The 24,160-nt window shown below is 48.1% G+C and overlaps 2 protein-coding genes and 1 long non-coding RNA gene across 5 annotated transcripts; 2 read left to right on the top strand and 1 right to left on the bottom strand.

Moving 5' to 3' along the window:
- The first annotated feature begins 2,834 nt into the window (after window positions 1-2,834).
- On the top strand, window positions 2,835-4,837 carry id2b (inhibitor of DNA binding 2b). The gene is made up of 2 exons (XM_026308330.2): window positions 2,835-4,297; window positions 4,642-4,837. The coding sequence occupies exons 1-2, from the start codon at window positions 3,983-3,985 to the stop codon at window positions 4,681-4,683; spliced, it is 357 nt and encodes a 118-aa protein (XP_026164115.1). The 5' UTR covers window positions 2,835-3,982; the 3' UTR covers window positions 4,684-4,837.
- A 299-nt stretch (window positions 4,838-5,136) lies between these two features.
- On the bottom strand, window positions 5,137-23,910 carry kidins220b (kinase D-interacting substrate 220b). 3 transcript variants are annotated; one of them, XM_026308303.1, is made up of 30 exons: window positions 23,723-23,909; window positions 21,618-21,776; window positions 21,048-21,146; window positions 20,724-20,822; window positions 20,257-20,355; window positions 19,901-20,002; window positions 19,169-19,267; window positions 18,858-19,055; window positions 18,595-18,693; window positions 18,103-18,201; window positions 17,878-17,976; window positions 17,582-17,759; window positions 17,125-17,289; window positions 16,859-17,038; window positions 16,432-16,597; window positions 16,117-16,268; window positions 15,744-16,033; window positions 14,149-14,289; window positions 13,309-13,546; window positions 12,958-13,046; window positions 12,542-12,686; window positions 12,202-12,364; window positions 11,862-12,040; window positions 11,468-11,703; window positions 10,629-10,748; window positions 9,623-9,652; window positions 8,543-8,680; window positions 8,306-8,404; window positions 7,877-8,107; window positions 5,137-7,751 (listed from the first exon to the last, which is right to left on the bottom strand). In XM_026308303.1, the coding sequence occupies exons 2-30, from the start codon at window positions 21,747-21,749 to the stop codon at window positions 6,579-6,581; spliced, it is 5,238 nt and encodes a 1,745-aa protein (XP_026164088.1). In that variant the 5' UTR covers window positions 21,750-21,776; window positions 23,723-23,909; the 3' UTR covers window positions 5,137-6,578. The 3 variants fall into 3 exon arrangements, with proteins under 3 accessions (XP_026164088.1, XP_026164089.1, XP_026164090.1); XM_026308304.2 differs by having other exon boundaries at window positions 6,579-7,751; window positions 21,618-21,773; window positions 23,723-23,910; XM_026308305.2 differs by lacking the exon at window positions 9,623-9,652 and having other exon boundaries at window positions 6,579-7,751; window positions 23,723-23,908.
- Window positions 17,177-21,639, top strand: LOC117152632 (uncharacterized). The gene is made up of 4 exons (XR_004463047.1): window positions 17,177-17,306; window positions 17,564-17,776; window positions 18,831-19,086; window positions 20,746-21,639. It is a non-coding gene; the product is annotated as an uncharacterized LOC117152632 (long non-coding RNA).
- Window positions 23,911-24,160: the final 250 nt, after the last annotated feature.

The raw sequence follows: 24,160 nt of genomic DNA, 5'->3' as shown, positions 1-24,160 counted from the left end.
AGACCACAGAAACATGGGTCAGCTCAGAGACCAGCTAATGACAGAGCTGAACAGCTGGGCTGTTTTTTCTCATCCTCGCATTTCAGCCTCTTATCCTCCATCTCTGTCGGCTTCCTCTCGCTGCTATTTGCATGTTTTCACTGTACCTTAAACTCTGTTATCAGCAGGTCTCAGACCTGATCGGGATATTTTTACACTTTCATCAGAAACATGGAAGCTTTTATTTTTAGAACAGTGATGCCTTCGCGTACGCCTCACCCTACAGCGGTGATGCCTTCACGTACGCCTCACCCTACAGCGGTGATGCCTCCACTTACTGTTGGATAAACCATGATGCATTCATTGCTGTTGACTCCAACCAGACACAGTGATTTGTGTCAGTGATTGAATCAAAGTTTATTTATCCAGCACCGTTAGTAGAAGCCAAATGTTGTCCATTAGCCCTTTACCAGCGACTGACAACACACAGCATGTTGAAGCCAGACTGGGAGATAAATATCCACCTAAACCAATTAAAATAGCACAAATTCAAACTGTGAAACAGCTAAATGAGTCTGGGTGGGGGCACCAGCTTGTTTCAGCTCTGTGCGGCAGGAGGATGGAGAAGCACTGGGCCCTTTTGTTTCGGGGTGAACCTGCAGACAAAGCCCAGAGGTTTGTTGTAGTTTGTCAGTAACATTTGTCCTGTCTGGCGTCTGGTAGCTGCTCAGACGCTCCTGGAGAGTTTTCCCTCTATGTGAAATATCCTGGCAGTCTTTAAATGCAGCACCACGGGGGAAAACCAGATCCATCCATGGGCCTCTGTGCCGCTTTGAAGTCCCAATGCTGGGACTGAGGTGAGGCTGGGGGCGGCACCTTAATAATTCAACAGGAAACACCCACACTTCCTCTGGGGGAGTGATCAATTACATGTTACTCAGCAGAAAGAGGAAGGGAGGGGGGCTGGAGCAGGGAATCTGCAACATTACTCCTAACTTTTAATATTTATGTTGTGATGATGCAGCTTCAAAACAGTTTCTATGTTTTTTAAAACTGAACCTCATCACTCAGGTTTTTGTTTGGACCCCAAGTGTGAACAATTTCAACTTTGATTCTCACTAATCAGTTGTTTCCCCCCTCTAAAAACTACAGTACCCATGAGCCTCAGCTGGCAGACACAAACAGTCCAAAAACAAAACAATTTACAGTACAACACACAAAAGGTTCATGTTAGTGGAGTTTGTCACTCATGTCACTATTCTTCTAACATTTGGGGCATAATAATCTTTTATGTTATAGAACCACAGATCCCATAATGCATCTGTGAGTGTCCCTGGATCACTGTGAAAGGAATTCTGAATGAAATTCTGCAGCCTCTGTTACCTCTGGAGCTTTATTGTGGAGGGACACCTGAGATAATTAGATCTTCAGGAAGTGGAAGTCACACTGGATCTATCAACATGAAACGCGTTGATAGATCCAGTGTGATGGCTCCCTGCTGTGTTTTAGTAGTTTTTGGACAACAATGGAGGTCTACGGCACAGACCCATAACCTCAGGGAAGAAATGAAACAAAAGCCTCTCAGATAAAACACCACTTTTCTCTTCAGCTGCACAAAATCAAATGTCTTCTGTATATTTCATAAACTGAGAATGTGAGTCTGAATAATACTGTTAGCTGGTGTTGGTCTCCACCTGCTGGACACTGACGGGACAAACTGTCCTTAAAGTAGATTCAGACCTGCTGGATGTCTGGTTTTCCCTGAGGTCAGAGCAGCATTAACCCAATAAACCTGAGCCTGATGCAGAACAGGGTCTGAGCTTTCAACCACATCACATGGTCTTCATCATTTCTGTTCAAGCTGACGGGTCAGTGACTAGTCAGTTCTGGTCAGTGATTGTTCAGTTCTGGTTAGTGACTGGTTAGTTCTTGTCAGTGCTTGGTCAGTTCTGGTCAGTGATTATTCAGTTCTGGTTAGTTCTTGTCAGTGCTTGGTCAGTTCTGGTCAGTGATTATTCAGTTCTGGTTAGTGACTGGTTAGTTCTAGTCAGTGACTGGTCAGTTCTGGTCAGTGATTATTCAGTTCTGGTTAGTGACTGGTTAGTTCTTGTCAGTGCTTGGTCAGTTCTGGTCAGTGATTATTCAGTTCTGGTTAGTTCTTGTCAGTGCTTGGTCAGTTCTGGTCAGTGATTATTCAGTTCTGGTTAGTGACTGGTTAGTTCTAGTCAGTGACTGGTCAGTTCTGGTCAGTGATTATTCAGTTCTGGTTAGTGACTGGTTAGTTCTTGTCAGTGCTTGGTCAGTTCTGGTCAGTGATTATTCAGTTCTGGTTAGTTCTTGTCAGTGCTTGGTCAGTTCTGGTCAGTGATTATTCAGTTCTGGTTAGTTCTTGTCAGTGCTTGGTCAGTTCTGGTCAGTGATTGTTCAGTTCTGGTTAGTGACTGGTTAGTTCTAGTCAGTGACTGGTCAGTTCTGGTCAGTGATTATTCAGTTCTGGTTAGTGACTGGTTAGTTCTTGTCAGTGCTTGGTCAGTTCTGGTCAGTGATTATTCAGTTCTGGTTAGTTCTTGTCAGTGCTTGGTCAGTTCTGGTCAGTGATTATTCAGTTCTGGTTAGTTCTTGTCAGTGCTTGGTCAGTTCTGGTCAGTGATTGTTCAGTTCTGGTTAGTTCTTGTCAGTGCTTGGTCAGTTCTGGTCAGTGATTGTTCAGTTCTGGTTAGTTCTTGTCAGTGCTTGGTCAGTTCTGGTCAGTGATTGTTCAGTTCTGGTTAGTGACTGGTTAGTTCTAGTCAGTGACTGGTCAGTTCTGGTCAGTGACTGGTCAGTAGTGGCAAAAGTACCGAACACCAATCATCACTGCTGTTAATAAGTTTTCTTTTTCAGGACATAATCAGTCCAGATGTTCACCAACATCTGTCTGTGTGTGTTGACATATTCAAACTTTTTGTTTTATTTTGGACTGAACCATCTTTAGACTCACTGCTGATGTTTTATCTCATTTGAGACCCAAGTTCTGACTGAAACAAGAACCAAAATCAGATGATTGTTCAGATCGAGCAGCAGTGATGGAGAGCATTTCAAATCCAGCTCAGGTGCTCATCCGGTTTTGGATCCCAAACCGGGTCTGAGCAGAGCAGGACCTGTGAGGCCTCCGACTGTCTGAAAGGCGACGAGCTGCTCTCTCATTTGACTGGAGTTTTACCTGCGTGGAGACGAAGCCGCCTTCCCACTTTGCATCTTATCCTCGTGTGATCAGAGCAATTGCGGCTGGAACATGCAAAACAGGGCCTGGTGCCGCACGACTCGGGCTCCCATATTCAAATCCAAGACGCCACAGAGGGGTTTTACTGTTAGCAGCCGTTCACACATTTCCCTAACACTGGCCACGCTCTTCGGCCGATGGTTCCTGATGGTCTGAGTGATGATCGTTGCCGTCATTGTGATGAAAATCATGGAGAACAGGACATGTTTGACCTTTGACCTGGACTGGGAAACAGGAAGTGGGACAGACTGGGTGGAAATAAATTTAAAAAATATGTCACCTTAAACTCGAGATTGTGTTTGAATTTAAGTGAAATTTTTTTTATGTGGCAGCAAAGAACCAATAACAAACAAACGAAAACCAGCTCCTTCAAAATAAAACTCCTCCACCTCCTTCACAGTAAAAGCCGAGACTGCAGCGTCTCTCAGAGTCTCAGTGTCCAGTTTTAATTAGTCCACATTTAAGGAGGGGCAGGTGACAGGTGAGCTGTCGGACTCCAGGTTGTCCAGGAGCCAATCAGCTGCTTGCACAGATGACTGAAGGGCATGGGAGCCAATGGGCGTCCAGTTGAGGCGCAGCAGCTGGATCCGTCAGTTTGCACATCTGTTCTTCTGCGGGAGCGCGGGTTGCGGTAATCTAAGGTGTGGGACAACGCGGACTCCTGTATCTGGGCCCGGGTTTGCAGGTTCGTTCAGGTTGAGGCAGCTTATCTCATGTGAGACTCGACGTCCATAGAGAGACATGAGATCCGGGAGTCCGGTGCTGCCCGCGGGCAGAAGCAGGAGGGGCAGCGGGCGCCGTGTGCCGGGCTTGTCCCGGAACAAGAGCCCGGAGGTGGAGTTTCCGCATGTCCCGGTGCTCCTGCCGAGGGACATGGACCTGTGTTACCGGCTGCTCCGGCAGCTGGTGCCCGGTCTGCCGCCCGGACGGGCCGCCAGCAGGGTGGAGATCCTGCGGCATGTCATCGACTACATCCTGGACCTGCAGACCGAGCTGGACGACTCCTCCCCGGCCAGAGAGCCCGGAGCCGCGGCCACAGAGCTGCCAGAACCCACGGTGAGTCTGGGTATTGATCGGGTATTGACAGCTGATCTTGGATTAATGCTGAGGTCCTTCTTCAGCTTTTACCTTTTGCTGGTTTGGAAGTGAATGTACTGATTATTGGACTTAAACACTTAAACATCGACGTTAACGCAGTCAGACATTTTTTACTTTATTTAACCCGGTTGGTCAATAAATACTGTAGTCCGGTCTCAGCAGAAACCAGGTCCCAGGCCTGACCAATCAGATCACTGGATGAGCTGTCAGGGACGAGATAATCTTATTGATCAGTCAGATCGATTTGATGCTCCAGATGTTTCCATGTGTAGTTTCTCACCAACGTCTCTGTTCTGCTGCAGGACAAGACAGAGAAACTGTATTTGGAGGTCATGGAGGACTGACTGAACCAGACTTGGTCCGAGTCTGTGATCAGCACCAACACCAGACTCTCTTTGACTTTTACTTCTGATCCAGGTGGCTCCGTTTCCGACCCATCAGACAAAATCCAGTCCATGGATTTCACATGCAGATGTTTGAAACTTCCTGAAGAATCGTCTGCTGTGTTTAAACTCGCAGCTAAAACCTGAATTTTTGACACTAAGTCTGGACTGAGTTTCATTGTACCGTCATTTTCTATATTCAGGCCATTAAACAACATATAAGCATCAAATCCATTGACTGTATTTATCTAATCTCATATTTTATCTCCACAATTAACACAAAAATGCTTAGTGAAAGAAAAAAGTTGCTTTGATTCATTTCTCATATTTAAGTAAAAACCTGAATATTTTTATGGCGAATGTTTAAAAACAGACTCATAAAGTCGCAGTAAGAACAAAATCACGAGGCAGCACCAACGTTAAACATCCACATTTTAATGGGTTAGTTCCTTCGTCAGTCACAGGAGTGGAGGTAAACACAAGAGCACTGAGTCAACAAACATGGAAAAGTCTAAACTGCTTCAACACCAACGTGCAGCTTCATGCAGCGACGTGAAAACACAGACCTGACCCTGAGACCGACAGTCCCGAGCCGCACCTTCAGCCTGAGACCACTTTTTAGCCCGTGATCAATGATCGATGACCCGTCTGATCAGTAGGACATCAGGAAACTGAAACACGCAGGTCACGACCTTCTCGTCCTGTATCTCTGCTTGAAGAATAATTTGAACGGTTAATAAACTGTGACAACAGGTGCAGGGGCAGCCGGAGTCAGTTTGCAGGTCCCAGCATCAGCTCTGATGAACAACACGACACAAAACTCCACGACGATGAAACACAACCACCGATCAATTTGATTAAATATGACAATAAATATGTGCAGCACAGCTCGTGTGTGTGCAGCTGCAAACACCAACACAACAGCTACTAACACTGATCATCCACAGCTTCTCACACACTCAACTCCTTTCATGGTTTTTATTCCTTTTCAGTGATCGGTTGGAGAGGTCGATCAATATCTCCTCGCGGCAGGTTCAGTGTGTGTGAAGCTGCACTGACACTAAACTGCCCCCAGAACGAGCAGCTCCTACGTCCAAACTGCAGGGAGCTGCACCTGGAAAACACACCTGTGTAAACTCGTGTCAGTTGTGGAAAACACCTTCGTGTGACATTAAGTTTGATGCAAATCTAACAAAACGTTTTTCCTTTTCTCTCAGCGTCATGTTGTTCTGTCACCAAAGCCACCAGGTGAGTGCACCTTCTGGTGAGGGAGGGACCAGAGACAGGACCCCCCCCCCCCGGCTCAGTGATAGATCATTATAATTTATTATCTGCAGGGAACAGGCTCGAGGTCCTTTGTCCTTCCCGCGGGTCCAATTAAAATCTGAGTGTTTCAGGTTGTGACTAATGTCTCGTAAACAAATCACAAATCACACGACCACAAATTAGTTGCTACGACAACACTAACGTTGATCTACGTCTACAGCTGTGAGCATGCAACAGCACTGACCTACCGACTGACAAGCACCATACAAAACTACGAGTCCACCAGCAGCTGCGCTTCGCTTTTCACTGCTAAAGCTCAGTTTGATGTTTTCAAGTCCAAAAAGCTTCGACTCCAGTCAAACAGCAGCCGACGTGGAAAACCTGTCAACGGTCAGATGTTTTCTCAGCCTCTTGACCGACAACTGGGCTTTGACTCATTTGTTTAAATGAGTCATTTTCTCAACTCTGATGTTTTATCGATTCACCAAATTCTGAATGCCCCATCTGAAGCTTCTGATTGGTTGAGTGGGTTGAAACGCGGCTCCTGGTGGACCCTCAGTGCTCTCTGAATCTTCGAGGTCATCGGGAGGTCACAGGATGCTCTCGCGCTCCTCGCCGAAGGTGACGGTGTCAGAGGACACGGTGCAGATCTCGGGCGGGTCTCCGGGTTTCAGGCCCCTTTTCAGGTGAACCACGCGGACGTTCTCATTGTTGGGCCCCGGCCTGGTGGTGGTTGTGCTGGAGCTCGGGGGGATGATGACATCACTGGTGGAGGAGGAGGTGGGGTTGGAGGAGGAGGTGGAGCCCTCTGCAGGCTGGCGGGGGCGGTTGCCCTGCTGAACGTTGGTGTTGTTGTTGAGTGTCACGTTGCTCGGCGTACGGTTCAGGTTGTAGGTCTTGGACGAAGGCCAGCTCTCCTCAGGGCTGCTGGCCAGCAGGCTGCACTGGTCCTCGGAGCAGATGGACATCCGGGCAACAGCCGGGTCCTGGAGGCCACTCAGACTGCTGGGAAGGCCTCGCTTCCTGGCCAGGCTCTCCTCATCCAGTTCGATCAGGTTGGCCCTCTCCAGCTGTGACAGATCCGCCTCCTCATCCTGCAGCGAGTGGTTGGGTGAGCTCTCGTTGGAGCGTACGCCAGAGTCGGACGAGTCCTTCTTGTCGAGCATGGCGTCCGACAGGTAGTCCTTCCCCTTGAGTGCCAGCGAGCCACCAGGCAGTTTGGGGTCGACCACCTTCTTGCCGTCTTTCAGCAGGGGGGCGTTATCTGACTCCTCTGACTCTTCATCATCGCTGGTCAGCTTCTGGTATCGCAGGCCTCCGCCAGCCTTCAGCTTCAGGTCGGCGGCGCCCTGGAACAGCCCGACTCTTTCAGCAGAGCTTTTACGGGTCAGCAGGGACTTGGAGGACCCGTGGTCACCCTTTTCGTCCTCCTCTGTGATGGGGTCCAGACCATCGCCGTTGGAGAAGTCGGTGTTGTCTGGTGCTGGTTTGCTGCCGCTCCTCTTGGAAAAGGACTTACGTCCATCCTGCTCAGCGCCGTCTGTGTTTTTGTCCTCAGATGACGATGTCATGAACTGCCCCGGCTGGGGTTGGACGGGTTTCTCTCCGCCGCCGATGCCCAGCTCCAGCTGAGCCATCTGGGCGATGTACTCCTGGTAGGCGTTACGATACTCAGCCTGCTGCTTGTCCGTCAGCTTGGAGATGTCATTGGAGGACTCCTGGGAGTTCAGGCTGGTCATGCTAGCGGTTCGATGTGGGCCACCCTGAGGACAGAAGAAGTTTCTGTTATTGAAACAGTCAGAGCTCCAGGAAAGAAGTTTCAGGTTTAATTTGTTTAGGATGTGGTTAAAAATGTAAGAACCTCCTTCTGAGCGGGTGAATTATTTACCATCCACTGCATGTTCCCCTGTCGCGTCGGCTCGTCCAGTCCCACCGTGCTCAGCTCCTCGAAGCTCAGGTTGAAGCTGTACATCGGCGAAGTGTTTGTGTTGGCGGCACCAGCGAGAGGCGGAGCCACCGCCCGCCTTCCAGCCTCAGCGTGACCGCCGACGATGCTGCCTTGCTCGCTGGCTGCTTCCTCGTGCAGCACCTGACTCTCTATGTGACGCATGTCGAGAACCTGCAGCAGGACGGAGCATTGGGATTATCTCTTATTACAGTTTCAGAGTTTCTGACAAAAACCTGAAACAGAAATTTAGTCAGAACTTTCAGGCTTTCTGTTAAAATGTTTAGTTAGTATTGTGGTCCTTTAAAGTAGCACGATAATGTTGGCACACTGTTTACATTAAAGGTTTATTTTAAAAACTTGTGCACTGACCGTGGCTCTGAAGAGCTGCCAGTCTCCGAAGTTCATGTTCATCTCCTTCTTCAGCTCGTCGATGTTGCACTGAGACAAAACTCTGCCGTTGACGTTGGCCTAAAACCCAGACACAGAAGATAAATTCAGCACAAAGCAACAGGCTGTTCAGGATCATCGGTTTCAGAGAAGAGTTCAACCAACGGGGACGTGATGAAGACAGGCGGCTTTGTTGCCGTGTGAGGCCGTGGCACTGACCTTCCTGATGGTGGCGGCGTACTGTCCCATCATGCTCTGGTCAATGCCTTCGATTTGGCGCACGCGCTCACAAACAGCCTCGGTCGCCATGGAGCTGAGGAGGATGGCCGGAGCGCCGGACACGACAGAGGCCGAACCCTAAACACAAACACACACGGGTTGGACTCCGAGAGGAAACGGACCAGGATGTTAAACAGCAGCTGCAAACTGTTTGACACAGCGTGAGCAGAGGTTCTGCTGACAGGATCGACCCGGTGTCAACGAAACATTAGTGAGGACGTTCTGCTCTACAGGGAGTTACAGGAGACAAAGGCTGCGTCCACATCCCAACTGCAGTTTCCCTCCAGTGACCTGATGTTCTCTCTGTGTGAACAGACCAAACCAGATCTGGTCCACCTGCATATGTGGTCCTAGATCCGATTCCTGTCTGATCAGAATCCATGTGGTCGTTTTAACGTCTCCCTCCTCTGCACATGTCGCCTGTCGTCATCGTTCAGTGTGGGAAACATCAACATGGAGGAGGGGGGGCAGTGGAGAGACCAGGACGCTTCACATTGGTTGGACATTTATGGAGAAGCTTCTGATGGAGCCAAACTGGAAGGAACATATGGGAACCCAGCAGCTTTGGAGGAAACTGAGCACAAATGATGTTGTTGTTGTTACATGTCAGTTCAGTCTGTGCCTGGTGGCAGTTTAGGAGCTCAGGGGGTTCACACCTGGTCCATGTCCCTGACTGACCAACATACACACAAACATCAGGTCTAAAGGGAACCGCAGGACGTTCTGGGATGTGGACGCAGCCTTGGACAGGGGACAAATGTCATTCTCCTAAAACTGGTACATTTCATGTCTGTACTTAGTGACTGTCAACCTGCAGCAGAGGAAAAGCTGCTGCGATGGACAGTCTTTACAGTGCAGGGGGATCAAACAGAAACTCTACTGAAGCTACAAACTAATCCAGGCAAGGTGCATGCTGGGCGTTGTAGGCAGAGCACTTCAGAGGGAGTTAGCTGAAAGGTGGATGCAGTATCATGGAGGGAGGGAGGAATATGAAAGGTGAGGTTGGGGAGAGTTCAGTACCTGTTTCCTTTTCAAAGATGAAACTTTATACTGCAGACAGACAGAGACACAGTGAGGAATGAAAACATCACGAGGACACAGATGACTGAGACAGGAAATGGTCGACAGCGGTGGAAAGTACATTTTCTTAAGTTTCTTACTACTTCGAAACAAGTTTTTTTTTTTACTGCACTTAGTTGAACAGCGAAGTATCGTCTGACATTAAAACACATGAAAAGCTTCTTGTGTCCTTCAGGGGTTTCCAGGTGTTTTTTGGCTGGTGACGCTCACAAACAGGAAGCTGTGTGTTCTTCCTGCTCCATGAATCGTGTGACGACCCCACAGGGTTATCTAGGGACCCTTTAGAGGGGCCCAACCCCCAGGTTGAGAACCGCTGCACTAAACTAACTGTGAGGTAGTTTAAACGAGCTCTAATAGGAACACACTGCTGATCAATCAGGATCAATAGTGTGATCAGTCTCAGGATTAGCAGAACTTTTACTTTTGGGGGCCGACTGAGAACTTCCTCCACCGCTGACGATCAGTGACAACAACCAGCAGCTGTTTCAGGCTGAAGAAGAAGAAAAAACTCTACAGCTTCAAGCTGCAGCAACCACAGAAGAAGAAACGAGTGGAGGAGGAAGTGCAGTCCTACGTCATCAACAGCGCAGAAGAAGAGTAAGAAAACCAGAAGCTTGTGTTTCAGGGAATAAGCAGCCAGTTTGCCCCTTTGCAGCTTTTAAATATCAAAGTACACTGAACATATTTGAACAGAACCTCTAAATAAATAAATCAGATTATTTACATTAGAAATCAAACACAAACTGATTAATGTGATCAGATAAACAGTGGAAACAAGTGGTCACCTGCTGGCTGCGAATGGAAAAAATTAAATCTGCACTTTTTATTTTCCGCATTTTATTTATATGAAAATCGATTTTATTTGTTCACTCGTGCGTCACATGATGAAAACCTTCAGCCAGTGCAGCTGCAGAAACAGCCCCTGCTTCAGCTGGGTTGTACTTACGGGTGCGGTGGCGTCCCTGGTGAAGAAGGGTTTGGGTGGCGGGCGTGGGTGGAGGTGTGGTGGGAAGAAGGAGGCCATGAGTGGGCGTGGCAGCTGGTAAAGGTGATGGGGGAAATATGGCTGAGAGGGGGAGGGGCAGAAAATCAAAACAATGTTCATGGAGACTGAACATGAAACAACAAGAAGGAGGCAACTCAAAAAAAACAGTCAAATCAAAGAGTGAATGGCTGCTGTCAGGTTTTAACTTCAGTCTCAGCAGGAACCAGGAGGCGACTCCCCCCCACAGGAACATTGTGGGTGAGGAAGAACCATGTGAGCCAGGTCAGTGCTGTGGCTCCCTTTTTAATAGTTTTTGGACAACAATGGAGGTCTACGGCACAGACCCATAAGCTAAACCAGGTTCTGGATTCACACACATTCATTGGTGCTGTCAGTCTCTGGATGGGATCTGGACTCAGTGACCGACTTGAGAAAATAACTGATGACCAATCAGGGCTGAGCGTGGTCCTGCTATGGACACTACTTTCTCCCTCCAGTGGACCCTGTGAGGGAAACGATTCATTTAATGCTGATTACACAGCTGCTCTCTCTCTCCACATCTGGAGCTTATTATTCGTCTAATGTTTGTTGTGAAAGTTCAGCTCCAGCTTTGCGGAGCCGGGTCCAAAGTTCCTGCTGAGCTGACTGTGTGCTGGTTTCAGCAAATCAAGCGTAAAAAACAAACGAACAAATGGTAGAAGGTGAAACTGAACCAGGTGGGCAGTGATGGACTGAACCTGAAAGCTGAATTACCTGTCGCCTGGCATCATCAGGCGTTTGTGGGCGGAGCCTGTACTCACCCTATTGTAGAAGGGGTGCTGAGGTCCGGCCATGCCGCTGTAGTAGCTGCTGTGAGGCTGCGGGGAGACGACGCCGCCTCCCGGGGGGTTGAAGGGACCCGTGAAGGAGGCAGAGGGCGAGCACGCCGACGACACCTGACTGTACATCGAGGTGGGGCGGGGCTGCGCCTCCTGTAGGGGCAGAGAGGGGTACGTGACTCCGCCCATATTGATCTGCTCCCGGGCCGCACGCACATCTGGATCAGACAGAGAGAGAGAGTGACTTTAGTATCAGTAGTAGTACTATCGGTAGTACCTGCCGTGACCTCTCATGTTGTGTGTGTGCAGTAGCAGTAGTATATCTGTTGATGTGTCTCAGTATTAGTACTATCAGCAGTATCAGAAGTACTTTCACCTGCTATGATCTCTCTGAGTTTGGGGTCCAGGTTGACGGTGCAGGGCAGGAAGGTCCGGATGTCTCTGGCTGTCAGGACCGGCGTCCGTGACGACAGGAAGACCTCAAAGCTGCGAATGTCTCCGTCGATCTCCAGCAGAGGCTCCACGTCTTTGGTGGTGGGGATGTTCTTCGACACTCTGACAGAGAAAATACTCTGATCCACTGCTCATTTCACTTTTTGCTTGTTTTAGGATCGTGGACCAGAACAGGAAGCTCTCTGGTGTGTTTATTGAGTATTTTCAGATTAAAGTGTCTACAAACTGCAGGTAGCAGACGGACGAAGCAGGAACCTCCTTACCTCTCGTATATGGTCTTGAGCGTGGCCTGGTCTGGGACGCCGTCCGTCTCCTCCAGGTACAGGATGAGCCAGGACGTCCTGTAGGGCCACTGCTCCGTCAGGTTGATCCACGACGCCAGGCGGTCCCAGTTAAAACTGATCTGATTGGCTCGCAGCAGACGACCTGCACACACAGGGTTGGTTTACTGCTGAGAGGTGGTGGACATAAATAAACACCAACCAACAAACAGCTGCTGGTGCTCAGAGCTGCTGCAGGACAGGAAGTAAACGCTTGGTGTTCACGTCGGTTAACGACAAACACCAACAGTTTGAGGAGCCACAGCTCGGCGTATGGACGGACCTGTGACGGAGACGATGTTCAGCAGCCTCCTCATGGTCTGCGGGCTGATGTCACTGAACCAGTCCTCCGTCACCATCAGCTTCGTCAAGTCGAAGGACATCTGACGCGTCACCGAGCGCTGCACCTGGCGCCGCCGGTACGTGTCCTGAACACACAGGTCACATGATCAGAGGATTGCCGCTGTGGTGATAGCCGTGCCGTGAACCAGCTGCACACAGTGTACTCTGCTGCCACACTAAACACAGCCCTCTGACCAACACACACCCAGAGTCACCAAAGGAAAGAGCCTCTGAGGTCGAGAGCAACTGGCTTTAATCTGATCAGAGGAGCGGCTGAGACGGTGTGACGGTCATGTGGTGTTTTTGTCTCGCTGAATTAAAAACCAGCAGCTGCAAGTCATGAAAAGTGTGTCTCACCCGGCGGTTCAGCGTCGTCTTGCTGCCAAACTTGGTTAGTTCTCCCAAACTGTGCTGAGACAGTTTCCGGTCCAGCTCCTCGTGCCAACCTGCTGACACACAGCGCAGGGCGGTCAGGGTTTACATGTTTACGTGTTCTTGGTGTTTGTTGTACTTTGTTAAAAATCAGACGATTCATGTGAAGCTGTACGCTGATGTTCAGCACATGTATAAATGGATGTGAATGCAGACTCGCTGTGGTTTTCACTGTGCAGCTGTGTCAAACTGGTAGAATAAAATATTATTTACTGCTCCCAGTCAAAGGGACTTGAAAGCATGGAAAAGAGTGCAATTTATTATCGCCCTGGTTACCGTCAGCGCCGGTGGCGTCCCCATTGGCCGGAGCGGTGGCACACATCTTCCTGGCACTGGAGAGGCCTCTGCTGTTGAGGAAGACGGGCAGGTGGACGATGTTCCTCATGTAGTCGTGTCCGTTGATGTTGGAGTCTCTGAGGACGCTGTTCAGGTTCTGGTTGATGGCCTTGATGATGATGTGGGGGTCGCTGGCGAAGATGGAAATGAATGGACCTTTGGAGAACAACACTCTCACCTGCAGCGGAAAACCAGCGGAAACAGTCGGTGAGTCCAGGCTCCACCTCATTCTTTACATTTTATATGTGAATTAAACCGACTGTGTGATTCCAAACCAGTTTGTGCCTTTAACAGCTTCCTACCATCATCCTGCTGCCTGCCCTTTCAAATTAAAGCGCCTGACCTCTCCAGCAAATAAGATTTTTGCTCAAATATGAAAATAAAGCAGCAGCTCATGATCAACACTGACAGCTGAGCTCGTTTGAAGTCTGAGACAAAAACACTTTCTTCTAAAGGACAATTCACCTACAGCTTCAGTTCCAGGAAGCAGATGTTTGTCACACTGCTGTCTGCTGCAGAGCTGATTAGATCTGGAACATCTGGAGCTTTCAAATGTGAAATGTTGGGTCAACATCAGCAGGAACAGGCCATGTGTCACCTGATGGACTCAGGGACGTTGGAAAACTTAGCAGTGAGAACTAAATTCAAACGACCACATGTTTATATGGTTTTTTACATTATGGTGATACTGACAATCATAAAAATGCACTTCCAGGATTCACCTTTTCAGCAGCATAGTATTTATATGCATCATCACTGTGGTGTGTGCAGCAGCCTCACCGTGTCGAGCATCTGCAGAACTTTGTCCTGTTCGCAGGAGTCCAGTCCATCGATGACGACAGCCAGCCTCGTCTGATGCTGTGTGAAGCTGTCGATGGTCTTCGCCATCCTCGCCATCAGCTCCACCTCGTGCTTCAGGACCTGCAGGACGACACCAAGGCTCGTATTGTAATAGCTTCTTTACCTGTTTCAAAATAAAAGCCTCCTGCTGGTTGAAAGCTTTTATTGTGAAGGAGCAGGAAATGTTCAGATTGCATTAGTTACTGAACACCGCTCTGACATTTTGTTAATACTGAGTCTGTTTTGACTGAGGACAGGACTCAAGATAAAATACAACATAAAAAAAAACATGTACATTTAGGCGGTAATTTACGTGGTGACGTACAGCCAATCCCAGCATGCAGTGGGTGAGAGGCGGGTCCACCCTGGACAGATCAGCAGCCAATCACAGGGCTGATACACAGAGACAGACACACACTCACATTCACACCTACGGATGATTTAGAGTCACCACCCAACTGAACCTGCATGTGTTTGGACTGTGGGAGGAGAAAACCCACACAGACACAGGGACAACATGCAGACTCCACACAGAAAGGCCCCGGGTCCACCTGGGTTCAGACCCTAATCCTGACCTGCATGTGTTTGGACCGTGGGAGGAGAAAACCCACACAGACACAGGGACAACATGCAGACTCCACACAGAAAGGCCCCGGGTCCACCTGGGTTCAGACCCTAATCCTGACCTGCATGTGTTTGGACTGTGGGAGGAGAAAACCCACACAGACACAGGGACAACATGCAGACTCCACACAGAAAGGCCCCGGGTCCACCTGGGTTCAGACCCTAATCCTGACCTGCATGTGTTTGGACTGTGGGAGGAGAAAACCCACACAGACACAGGGACAACATGCAGACTCCACACAGAAAGGCCCCGGGTCCACCTGGGTTCAGACCCTAATCCTGACCTGCATGTGTTTGGACTGTGGGAGGAGAAAACCCACACAGACACAGGGACAACATGCAGACTCCACACAGAAAGGCCCCGGGTCCACCTGGGTTCAGACCCTAATCCTGACCTTCGTGTGTTTGGACTGTGGGAGGAGAAAACCCACACAGACACAGGGACAACATGCAGACTCCACACAGAAAGGCCCCGGGTCCACCTGGGTTCAGACCCTAATCCTGACCTGCATGTGTTTGGACTGTGGGAGGAGAAAACCCACACAGACACAGGGACAACATGCAGACTCCACACAGAAAGGCCCCGGGTCCACCTGGGTTCAGACCCTAATCCTGACCTGCATGTGTTTGGACTGTGGGAGGAGAAAACCTATTGACGGACATGATGATCATTTAATACAACTCAGCTCTTTTGTGGTTAAAACAAAAAAAAGCATCATTTTCTGCTGACGAGAGACGAGCTGTAATGGACGAGCACTGGATTGATTGGATTGTTGATCATTAACAAATGGTCTTCAGGTCGTTTGGCACCTGGAGACTCTCAGATTGTTACTGACTGAAAAGCTGCCATCAAACTAAAGTCAAGAGCTGGAAGTAAAACATGAGAATGCTCCTGTAAACCCCGTCCTCACCTTCATGAAGCCCTCGCTCTTCAGCTTGTTCATCCTGTTGGCGGCGCTGTGCAGCCGCTTCCTCTGAGAGTTCAGCACCGAGTCGGTCACCTGCCACCATGTCTTGCAGTTCAGCAGCAGAGCCAGCCCCACCACGCTGCTGATGGCGATCAGCACGGCGTTCACCGTCCGATTCTCCCCGTCCACCTTAAAGACGGCCAGCAGTGCCATGCCGGCGACCAGACAGGTCAACACCACCACAAAAATGATGAAGGACGGCACGCAGCAGGTCTTCTTCCACTTCTTCTTACCTGATACAGCGAAGAATGGAAACGGGTTAGAGCGGCGTCACTGTTGTACAGCGCGTGTGTGTGTGTGTGTGTGTGTCTGTTACCTTGTGTCTCCTCCGTCTTAAACACTCTGAACAGACGCGTCGCCAGGAAGCCAAACTCTCTTTCGCAGGCGTCGGACAGCGTGGCGATCATCTCGGCCATAGACGTCTCTCCTCCGACGCTGGACAGACGGTTGTAGTCTGTGAACAGAAACCTGTAGGGAGACGTGATGACATCAGAGTGACATCATATCCACTACTGAAGTCAAGTTACAGATGTTTCTGTCCTTCCCCCAGATGTGTCACAGGCGACAGGAAAATCTCGCACTGTTTTTCCTCCCTGAACTCGTCCTCCCAGGCTCACAGGCCCCCAGGTACCTGACAGGCAGCGCTCTGGTGCTCTGCTCCGGCAGCTCCGGCGGGTTCACGAACATCAGCTTCAGCAGCAGCTCCAGGTACCCGATGTGACGGGCCAGACGGGTGCTGAGCAGCCACGCCCAGTTCCAGCTCTCACCCTCCCTCCGCCCGCCAAAATACACCACCACTGCAACACAGAAAACTGTGTTTACAGACCACTGACACACGGCAAACTGTGTTTACAGACCACTGACACACGGCAAACTGTGTTTACAGACCACTGACACACGGCAAACTGTGTTTACAGACCACTGACACACGGCAAACTGTGTTTACAGACCACTGACACACAGAAAACTGTGTTTACAGACCACTGACACACGGCAAACTGTGTTTACAGACCACTGACACACGGCAAACTGTGTTTACGGGGCGCGTCACATCTTACCAAAGAACAGGTAGAGCAGAGCCAGCAGGCTCAGGGACACGGCCATGGCCAGTTTGGGGTCGATGGTGAAGCCGAGGACGATGGCGACGCAGCCGCAGAGCAGCACAGACAGAAAGACGACGAGCCAGGAGAACTGAAACAACGGCTCGATCTGCTGACCGGCAAACGTCTTCATCTCATCTGAGGACGAACAGGAAGCAGCATTAATACAGAATATTAATATGTGTTTATGTACTGTGAGTACTCTGTGTACTGTGTGTACTCACCCTCCAGCTTCTTGAGCAGGAAGGACTTGCCGCTGCCCCACTGGGCGTACAGACCCACACAGATGGGCGGCTGCATGGTGGGTTCACTCAGGATGTCGGCCAGTGCTGAGCTGTACAGGTCATAACCCAACATGTCTCCATCTGTCTCTGTGGGGGACAGGTGCCCTGTGGGGGGGTTACAGGTGTGTATTAAAACCAGAGCTGATGGTTCTATGAAAGGTGCTACTGTATGTAAAGATATTAGATCTTTTATGTTTGTGCAGCAGCAGTTTTATTTAAAGCTATGAGACAAACTGAATGAAAAAACTCTTTGAATGGAATTATTCCTTGTCCAATATGGACTAAATGTCATAAATAACTGATGTTAATCTTTCTCAATAATGTCTCCCATCACACGTCATAGTCATTTCTATCTGAAAATATATGATCTCTCTTTAAGGCTCATCCCTGCACGTACGGGCTCCAAAGATCTGCGTGAGGATGCTCTTCTGGTGGCTGCAGTCGATGTTGTACGGCGTCTCTCCGGCCTTGTTGGGACGGTACAGCAGACGGCCATCTTTGGGGTTTCTGAGGAGGAGCTCGGCCAGGCGGCGACTCCGACCGCGGATGGCGATGTGGAGCGGAGTGTCTCCTTTCTGAAAAACAGGACAAGGTGAGTTGAAGGGTGAACATGTGACAGCAGGACAGGTGGTGTGTTATATTTAAATTAACAATGTGCATACGTGGCAGTTTGGGTTCGTTTGTGACACCCACCTTGTCGACGGCCGACACTTTGGCTCCTTTGTCCAGCAGCAGCTCCACAATCTCGATGTTCCTCATCTTAGTGGCTTTGATCAGAGCAGTCTCTCCGTCCTGAGGCAGGGAACACGAGACACAAACTCAAACACACAGTGGGCTCATGAACTTTTTAATGTGGAAACAATGATGATTTAAAGCTACAGAGTGCACAGTGCAGGTCCAGGTGTGTGCAGGTCTCACCTTGGTGCACGTCTCAGTGTCGGGGTTACACTGCAGGATGTCTCTCACCATGGTGGCGTTTCCTTTCTCCACAGCCCAGTACAGAGCTGTTTTATTCTCCTGGAAACGCAACAGAGTGAGACATCATCACCCACTGTGATCAGCGTCGCTATCAGGCCAATCTGAGCACGTCTGAACCAGGATCAGCTGGAATAAACATCACCTGCTGTTCAGAGTGAACCGATCTGTGCTCTGATCAGAACTGAGATCAATATACACGTGATCAGGACACACATTCTAATAGTACTCTAATATTACTGCTACTTTTTAAACTTCACTTTACTAGAACAAAAGAAATGACAAAGCTGTGGTAAAGTTAACAGTCAGACCAGCTGCCACGGTCGTTCTTCTAATGAACCTGTCATTTCGTGGACTGTTCACTGAAGCTGAGCGTTTCTCATTAATGAGCGATACTGACGATACTGCGAGTACAGGAATACTTCAGACTCCCACCTGTCCTCTGATGTCGATGTCGGCGTATTTATGCAGCAGCGCTCTGACGATCTCCACATGACCCCCCCTCACTGCTCCGATCAGCACCGTGTCACCGCTCTGTCACACACACACACACACACACACACTCACAGTCAATGTCTCTGGATGGGATTTGACCATAATTTTTGGAAATAAAAATCAGAAAGAAATTCCATTGCTGATTTTTTTCTGCATTTTCTGGCCCTGATTATTAGAAACAACTCCTCTCTTCAGCGTCTCACCCGGTCTGGGATGTTGACGTAGGTCCCAGCGTCCAGCAGGTCCTGGACGATCTCGGTGTAACCTTCCTTGGCGGCGATCATCAGCGCAGTGTTTCCATCTTTGTCGGTCATGTTGACGTTTGGGTTCCTCTTGAGCAGCTCCTTCACCACCTCGGTGTAGCCGCCCTTCACCGCCACAATCAGAGCCGTCATCGAGTTCTGCTCAGACCGCAGGAAGACAGGTGACATGGTGAGACCCACGAGCACTGACGCAGCACAGACTGTGGGGTGAACAGTATTATCTGGTTGTAGTAGTCTGGGTGTGAACATACCGCCCCCTCCTGGTCAACGTCAGCTCCGTTCTCCAGCAGGTGCATCACACAGTCAAAGTGTCCTTTTCTGGACGCCCAGATCAGAGGAGTGGTCCCATACTGTCCCACACACACACACACACACACACACACACACAATGTCACTTTCTTGTGCAAACATTAGTAGTATAACTGTACTGTGACTGTAGTATAACTGTACTGTGACTGTAGTATAACTATACCACAACTGTACTGTGACTGTAGTATAACTGTACTGTGACTGTAGTATAACTGTACCACAACTGTACTGTGACTGTAGTATAACTGTACTGTGACTGTAGTATAACTGTACCACAACTGTACTGTGACTGTAGTATAACTGTACTGTGACTGTAGTATAACTGTACCACAACTGTACTGTGACTGTAGTATAACTGTACTGTGACTGTAATATAACTGTACTACAACTGTACTGTGACTGTAGTATAACTGCACTGTGACTGTAGTATAACTGTACTGTGACTGTAGTGTAACTGTACTACAATTGTACTGTGACTGTAGTATAATTGTACTGTGACTGTAGTGTAACTGTACTGTGACTGTAGTGTAACTGTACTACAACTGTACTGTGACTGTAGTATAATTGTACTGTGACTGTAGTATAACTGTACTACAACTGTACCGTGACTGTAGTATAACTGTACTGTGGCTGTAGTATAACTGTACTACAACTGTACTGTGACTGTAACTCACCTTGTCGGAACAGTTGACTTTGGCTCCGTTCTGCAGCAGCAGTTTGACGATGTCGGAGTGTCCCCGACCTGCAGCCCAGATGATGGGGTACACACTGTATTGCTGCCAAAGACAGGAAGAGGGGGACTGGGTGACTCCTACAGTATGAACAGTGTTTCTCTGTATGTTTCTTCTCATTATTTCCATGCACAGACTCAAACACTGTGTTCCACATCTGTGGTGAGTATCAGTGACAGCAGGACGGTGTATGTGGGACTGAGTCAGAATAAACTCCATGTTATTTGATTTAGAAAATTAGCACACTGATCCACAGGTGCACTGAGTCTGTATACAGGCAGGTATGTAGAGTGTGCTACCTGTCCTGTAGTGTTGGGGTTGGCTCCGTGCTCCAGCAGCAGTTTGGTGACCTCCACTCGACCTTTATAAGCCGCCCATGTCAAAGCTGTCCAACCCCCCTGAGACACAACACCACAACACAATAACTACTCACTGCATCTGTTTACATCACACTGAGGACAATACCCCCCCCCCAATAACACACTAGAATGAATCTCTATGTTAGAAAGCAGTTATTGTATGTTTACATGTATCTTACAAATACTAAATAAACATGCTAAAACAAGAGGCAGCTGCAGTTTATATCTCATGAATCTGTGCTCAGGGTAAATTGTCGCTATACATCAAATATTAAACTGTAATTCATGATTTCCTGTTGATATTCAGTCACACAGAGATCCACTGTGTGTAAATGTATTGTTTACTTCAGGTCTGTTCATCACGAATGCACTACATGTCCCATGAGTCTTAGGACACACTGTCTCACCATGTCTCTGTGCTCGATGTAGGCGCTGTTCTCCAGCAGCTCCTTTACCACCTCCACGTGACCTTCTTTAGCTGCAGAGATCAGAGCCGACCAGCAGTCCTGCAATCACAGAGAGACAGAAACGGTGTTACCGTGGCAACAGGAGCACAGCCAAGAGCCCGTCTGATGCCTGTTTCCTAGCAACCACATCATCCGAGGTTAAGAGTTCAGACAGGAAAGCAGAGATGGAGGTGAGAGGAGGGTCTTTTATTCCACACGATGTTCATTGTACATCAGAGACGAACACAGTGACACAAACTGCACGTGTGTGTTTGTTTCGCTCACCACGTCGTCCAGGTTCACGTTGGCTCCTCTCCTGATGAGCTCTTGGACGATATCCAGACTGCCCTGCTCTGCCGCCAGCATCAGAGGAGTCTGTCCGTTCTGTACACAAACAATAAACACAAACAGAAGGATTTGTTTCCTGTACACAAAACCTCAACCAGCAGCAGCTGCTAACAGGATAAAGCACGTAAACTAACCCCTGTAAAAACTGAATAACAAATTCCAAACATAGAGACAACATAATATTATTAAAAACAAATAAAATAAAAAGATGTTACGAATAACTGGGGAAACTTTTTTGCAGTACACTATTGTAAAAATGTGAGGGTCTCTTAAGTGGTGAACAACCTCATATGGCAGGTTTTGTTAAGTAAAACGAATTATGATTTCTAACATCCCGGTTTTAGTCGACTAAAAAGTGACTAAAAATAAAAATAGAGCTGATTTAAATGACTGAAACTCTAATGGACTTTTGAATGGAAATTTAAAACTACTGTTACTCTGCTGTTTTTGATAAAAACGGTAAATAAATAAATTCAAAAGGAATCTTTGATGTTTGGAAGCACGTACGTCGCTGCGTCCGTCCACCTCCTTAAAGCGATCCAGGTGACCTTTAAGAGCAGCCAGGTTCTCCTCCTCTACGTAGCTGAACAGGTTCTGGATGGCCAGAGTGGTCATCTTGATGGACGTGGTGGTGTCCATGTCTACAGTCGGTCAGTGTGGCCCCTGCTGGCAAAACCCAAAGTTTGACAAACTGATGTCAGAGACATTTGGCACATTTTTTTTCTCAGACCATAAATCAGATAGAAAAAATGTTGATGGGTTTATTATTTTAGCTGCACAGTGTCTGGAGATGTAGTGAAAATGTCATGTGGGTCAACAGGAAGTGAATTAAGCCATGGTGATGTCACATGTTTCTGGGCACCAATCAGAGTTTAGCAACTTCTGCATCAAAATCGTCTGCACGGTCCTGATGGACGGAGACTCAAGTCAGAGGCTTCTACCTCCAGCCACCTGCCCCCAGCCTGTACTACATTACCCACAAGCCTTATGGCGTTGAATATGGAATTTCACCAGTCATTGGTGTCACTGTCACCATGGAAACCGGCTCTTTCAGTGTTTTCCACATTTTAAAGATCAATGGGAAAGTGCAGGAAAATAAAAGTTAGAAAATTATTAAGTGCACATGAATCTGGTCAACTTGATTGGTTCATCAAATAATCAGTATTTTTAAGATCCCAGAAAATGCTGTAACAGTTTAACAATAAATGTGTTTTTACTTTGGTCTGACGACACATTTTCTCTGTACAGTGTCATCATTTCCTGGTTCTTTCACATTAAAATCAATATGTGCCGCCTACAAGACCCGCTCTCTCTATCGGACTCTCCTGTAGGTAGTGACTTCCTATTTCCAGGACAGTACTGATGACGACGACTATGTGACCACAACGTCCTGCTTTTCATTTCCACAGGACGTGTTTCCCGCCTGCGTCTGTGCTGGTTGTTATAAACTATCTAATCATGATAATCACCCACAGCTACTGATGGTTCAGTAAAATCCATGAAAGAAACAGAACCAGAACCTGACAGGTTAACACTGGACTTTCATCGCAGCTCACAGTTCCAGTACCTCCTGCCCAGTGACTGTATGTTTACTGAACAGTGAACCACGCTGAGGCTGAGCAGACTCCAGCTGGCTGAATGTCAGATATTTAGCCAGACAGCTGCTTCAACGGGACAGTTGATCATGTTGGAGCAGAGCTTGTTATCTGTTCGTGGACGTGCTGCCCGTGCACGTGAATGCACGCTCAGAATGCAGACAGTGAAATAAAATGGCAGCCAGTAAATGGAGCGCACTGCAGAGCAAATTGGACGCCCTTTGACCTTTTCCTGAAGCTGTTGTTACACGTCGGGCAGATTCAGGTGCTGGAGCCCTGAGCTCAGTCTGACCCATTTAAAGATGCAACAACTGTTTGATCGTTTATTGTTTTTATTTTAGCTTTTAAATGTGAATGGGCTCAGCTGCAGCCTTAACATTATCAATGATCTATTATTATCTGTTATCAATTTATAATCGATAACAGCCAGAGAAGATCAGAGATGTGATCTTTATAAATATTAAATGTCTGTACAGATTAAAGGTGAAGGTTCGTGTTTAGTTATCAATACAAAGATTTTAGAAACAAATCTCCAGGTGTATTGATCAGCAATAAAACACTGATTATTAGCAGACACACTAAAGCTTCACCAATAATCAGAGAAATGATCTTTATTTTAGATGCTGTTGGTTAAATATTAAATATTATCATCAGCCTTTATGGCCGAATGAGGCGACGCCCCGTAATAACATGAAAACAACACGAGCCTGATTCTTATTTTATTTCTATTTTATTTCTATTTTATTCTTGTTTGCGTGTTTTGCGGCTCCTTTGTGCTGTAACGCCGCAATAACCCGAACAACCTTCAGGCTGTCACGGGAAACTCACCGACCAGACCGTGACCGAAAAACACTAAACTGACGGAAATTGTTATTTTCTATTTTTTATCGATCACTGATTCACAGCAATCAGATATTTAACAAGATTTTCTGATCGATCGTTACAAGTGTCAATCAAACAGTAATCGATGACGGGAAGATGCTGACGGTCAGAGCCGAAGCTCAATGTTCGTTTTACCGTGAGAACAGAATCAGAGTCGGTCTCGGGGTTCCGGTGCGGGTGTATCCGGGGTTCGGTGCCGGGATCCGGGCGTGTTGGTCTGCGGGTCCTGGGCTCAGCGGAGCTCACTCTCCATCACGGGCAGCCATCTTGGGAACAACACCGAGCCGCGTCAAGCCCGCCACTGGCAGCCCACCACTTCCGCTCGCTGCTGCCACAATAAAAGCACTTTCCTCAGCTTCCGTTACAACAATAAAACCACAGCGATAAAATGGATAAAAACGTTTAACCTTTAAAGTCCTGGGAAGAGATAAATATCAAATAAACCGTTTAAAATATTCCAATAGCCTATTAAATAAATATCTAGGGGTAAAGGTGGTGATTTTGAGGCCCCCAGTATCAGTATATGCACATCAGATTATAGCAGATTGTGGCATTAAAATGACAGCAGCATCT

Source organism: Mastacembelus armatus, unplaced genomic scaffold (genome assembly GCF_900324485.2).
Source record: "Mastacembelus armatus unplaced genomic scaffold, fMasArm1.2, whole genome shotgun sequence".
Lineage (NCBI taxonomy): Eukaryota > Metazoa > Chordata > Actinopteri > Synbranchiformes > Mastacembelidae > Mastacembelus > Mastacembelus armatus.
The sequence above is the reverse complement of the archived record's forward strand: the minus strand, read 5'-3'. Positions and strand labels throughout refer to the sequence as shown.

Coding starts and splice junctions, on each gene's coding strand:
- kidins220b (XM_026308304.2), bottom strand. CDS start 21,749: ATGGACACCACCACGTCCATCAAGATGACCACTCTGGCCATCCAGAAC. Junction 12,687..12,957: donor AGACGACGCTGAACCGCCGG/GTGAGACACACT, acceptor CTGTGTGTTCAG/GACACGTACCGGCGGCGCCA. Junction 8,681..9,622: donor CATCTTTGAAAAGGAAACAG/GTACTGAACTCT, acceptor GTTTGTGTTTAG/GGTTCGGCCTCTGTCGTGTC.
- id2b (XM_026308330.2), top strand. CDS start 3,983: ATGAGATCCGGGAGTCCGGTGCTGCCCGCGGGCAGAAGCAGGAGGGGC. Junction 4,298..4,641: donor CAGAGCTGCCAGAACCCACG/GTGAGTCTGGGT, acceptor GTTCTGCTGCAG/GACAAGACAGAGAAACTGTA.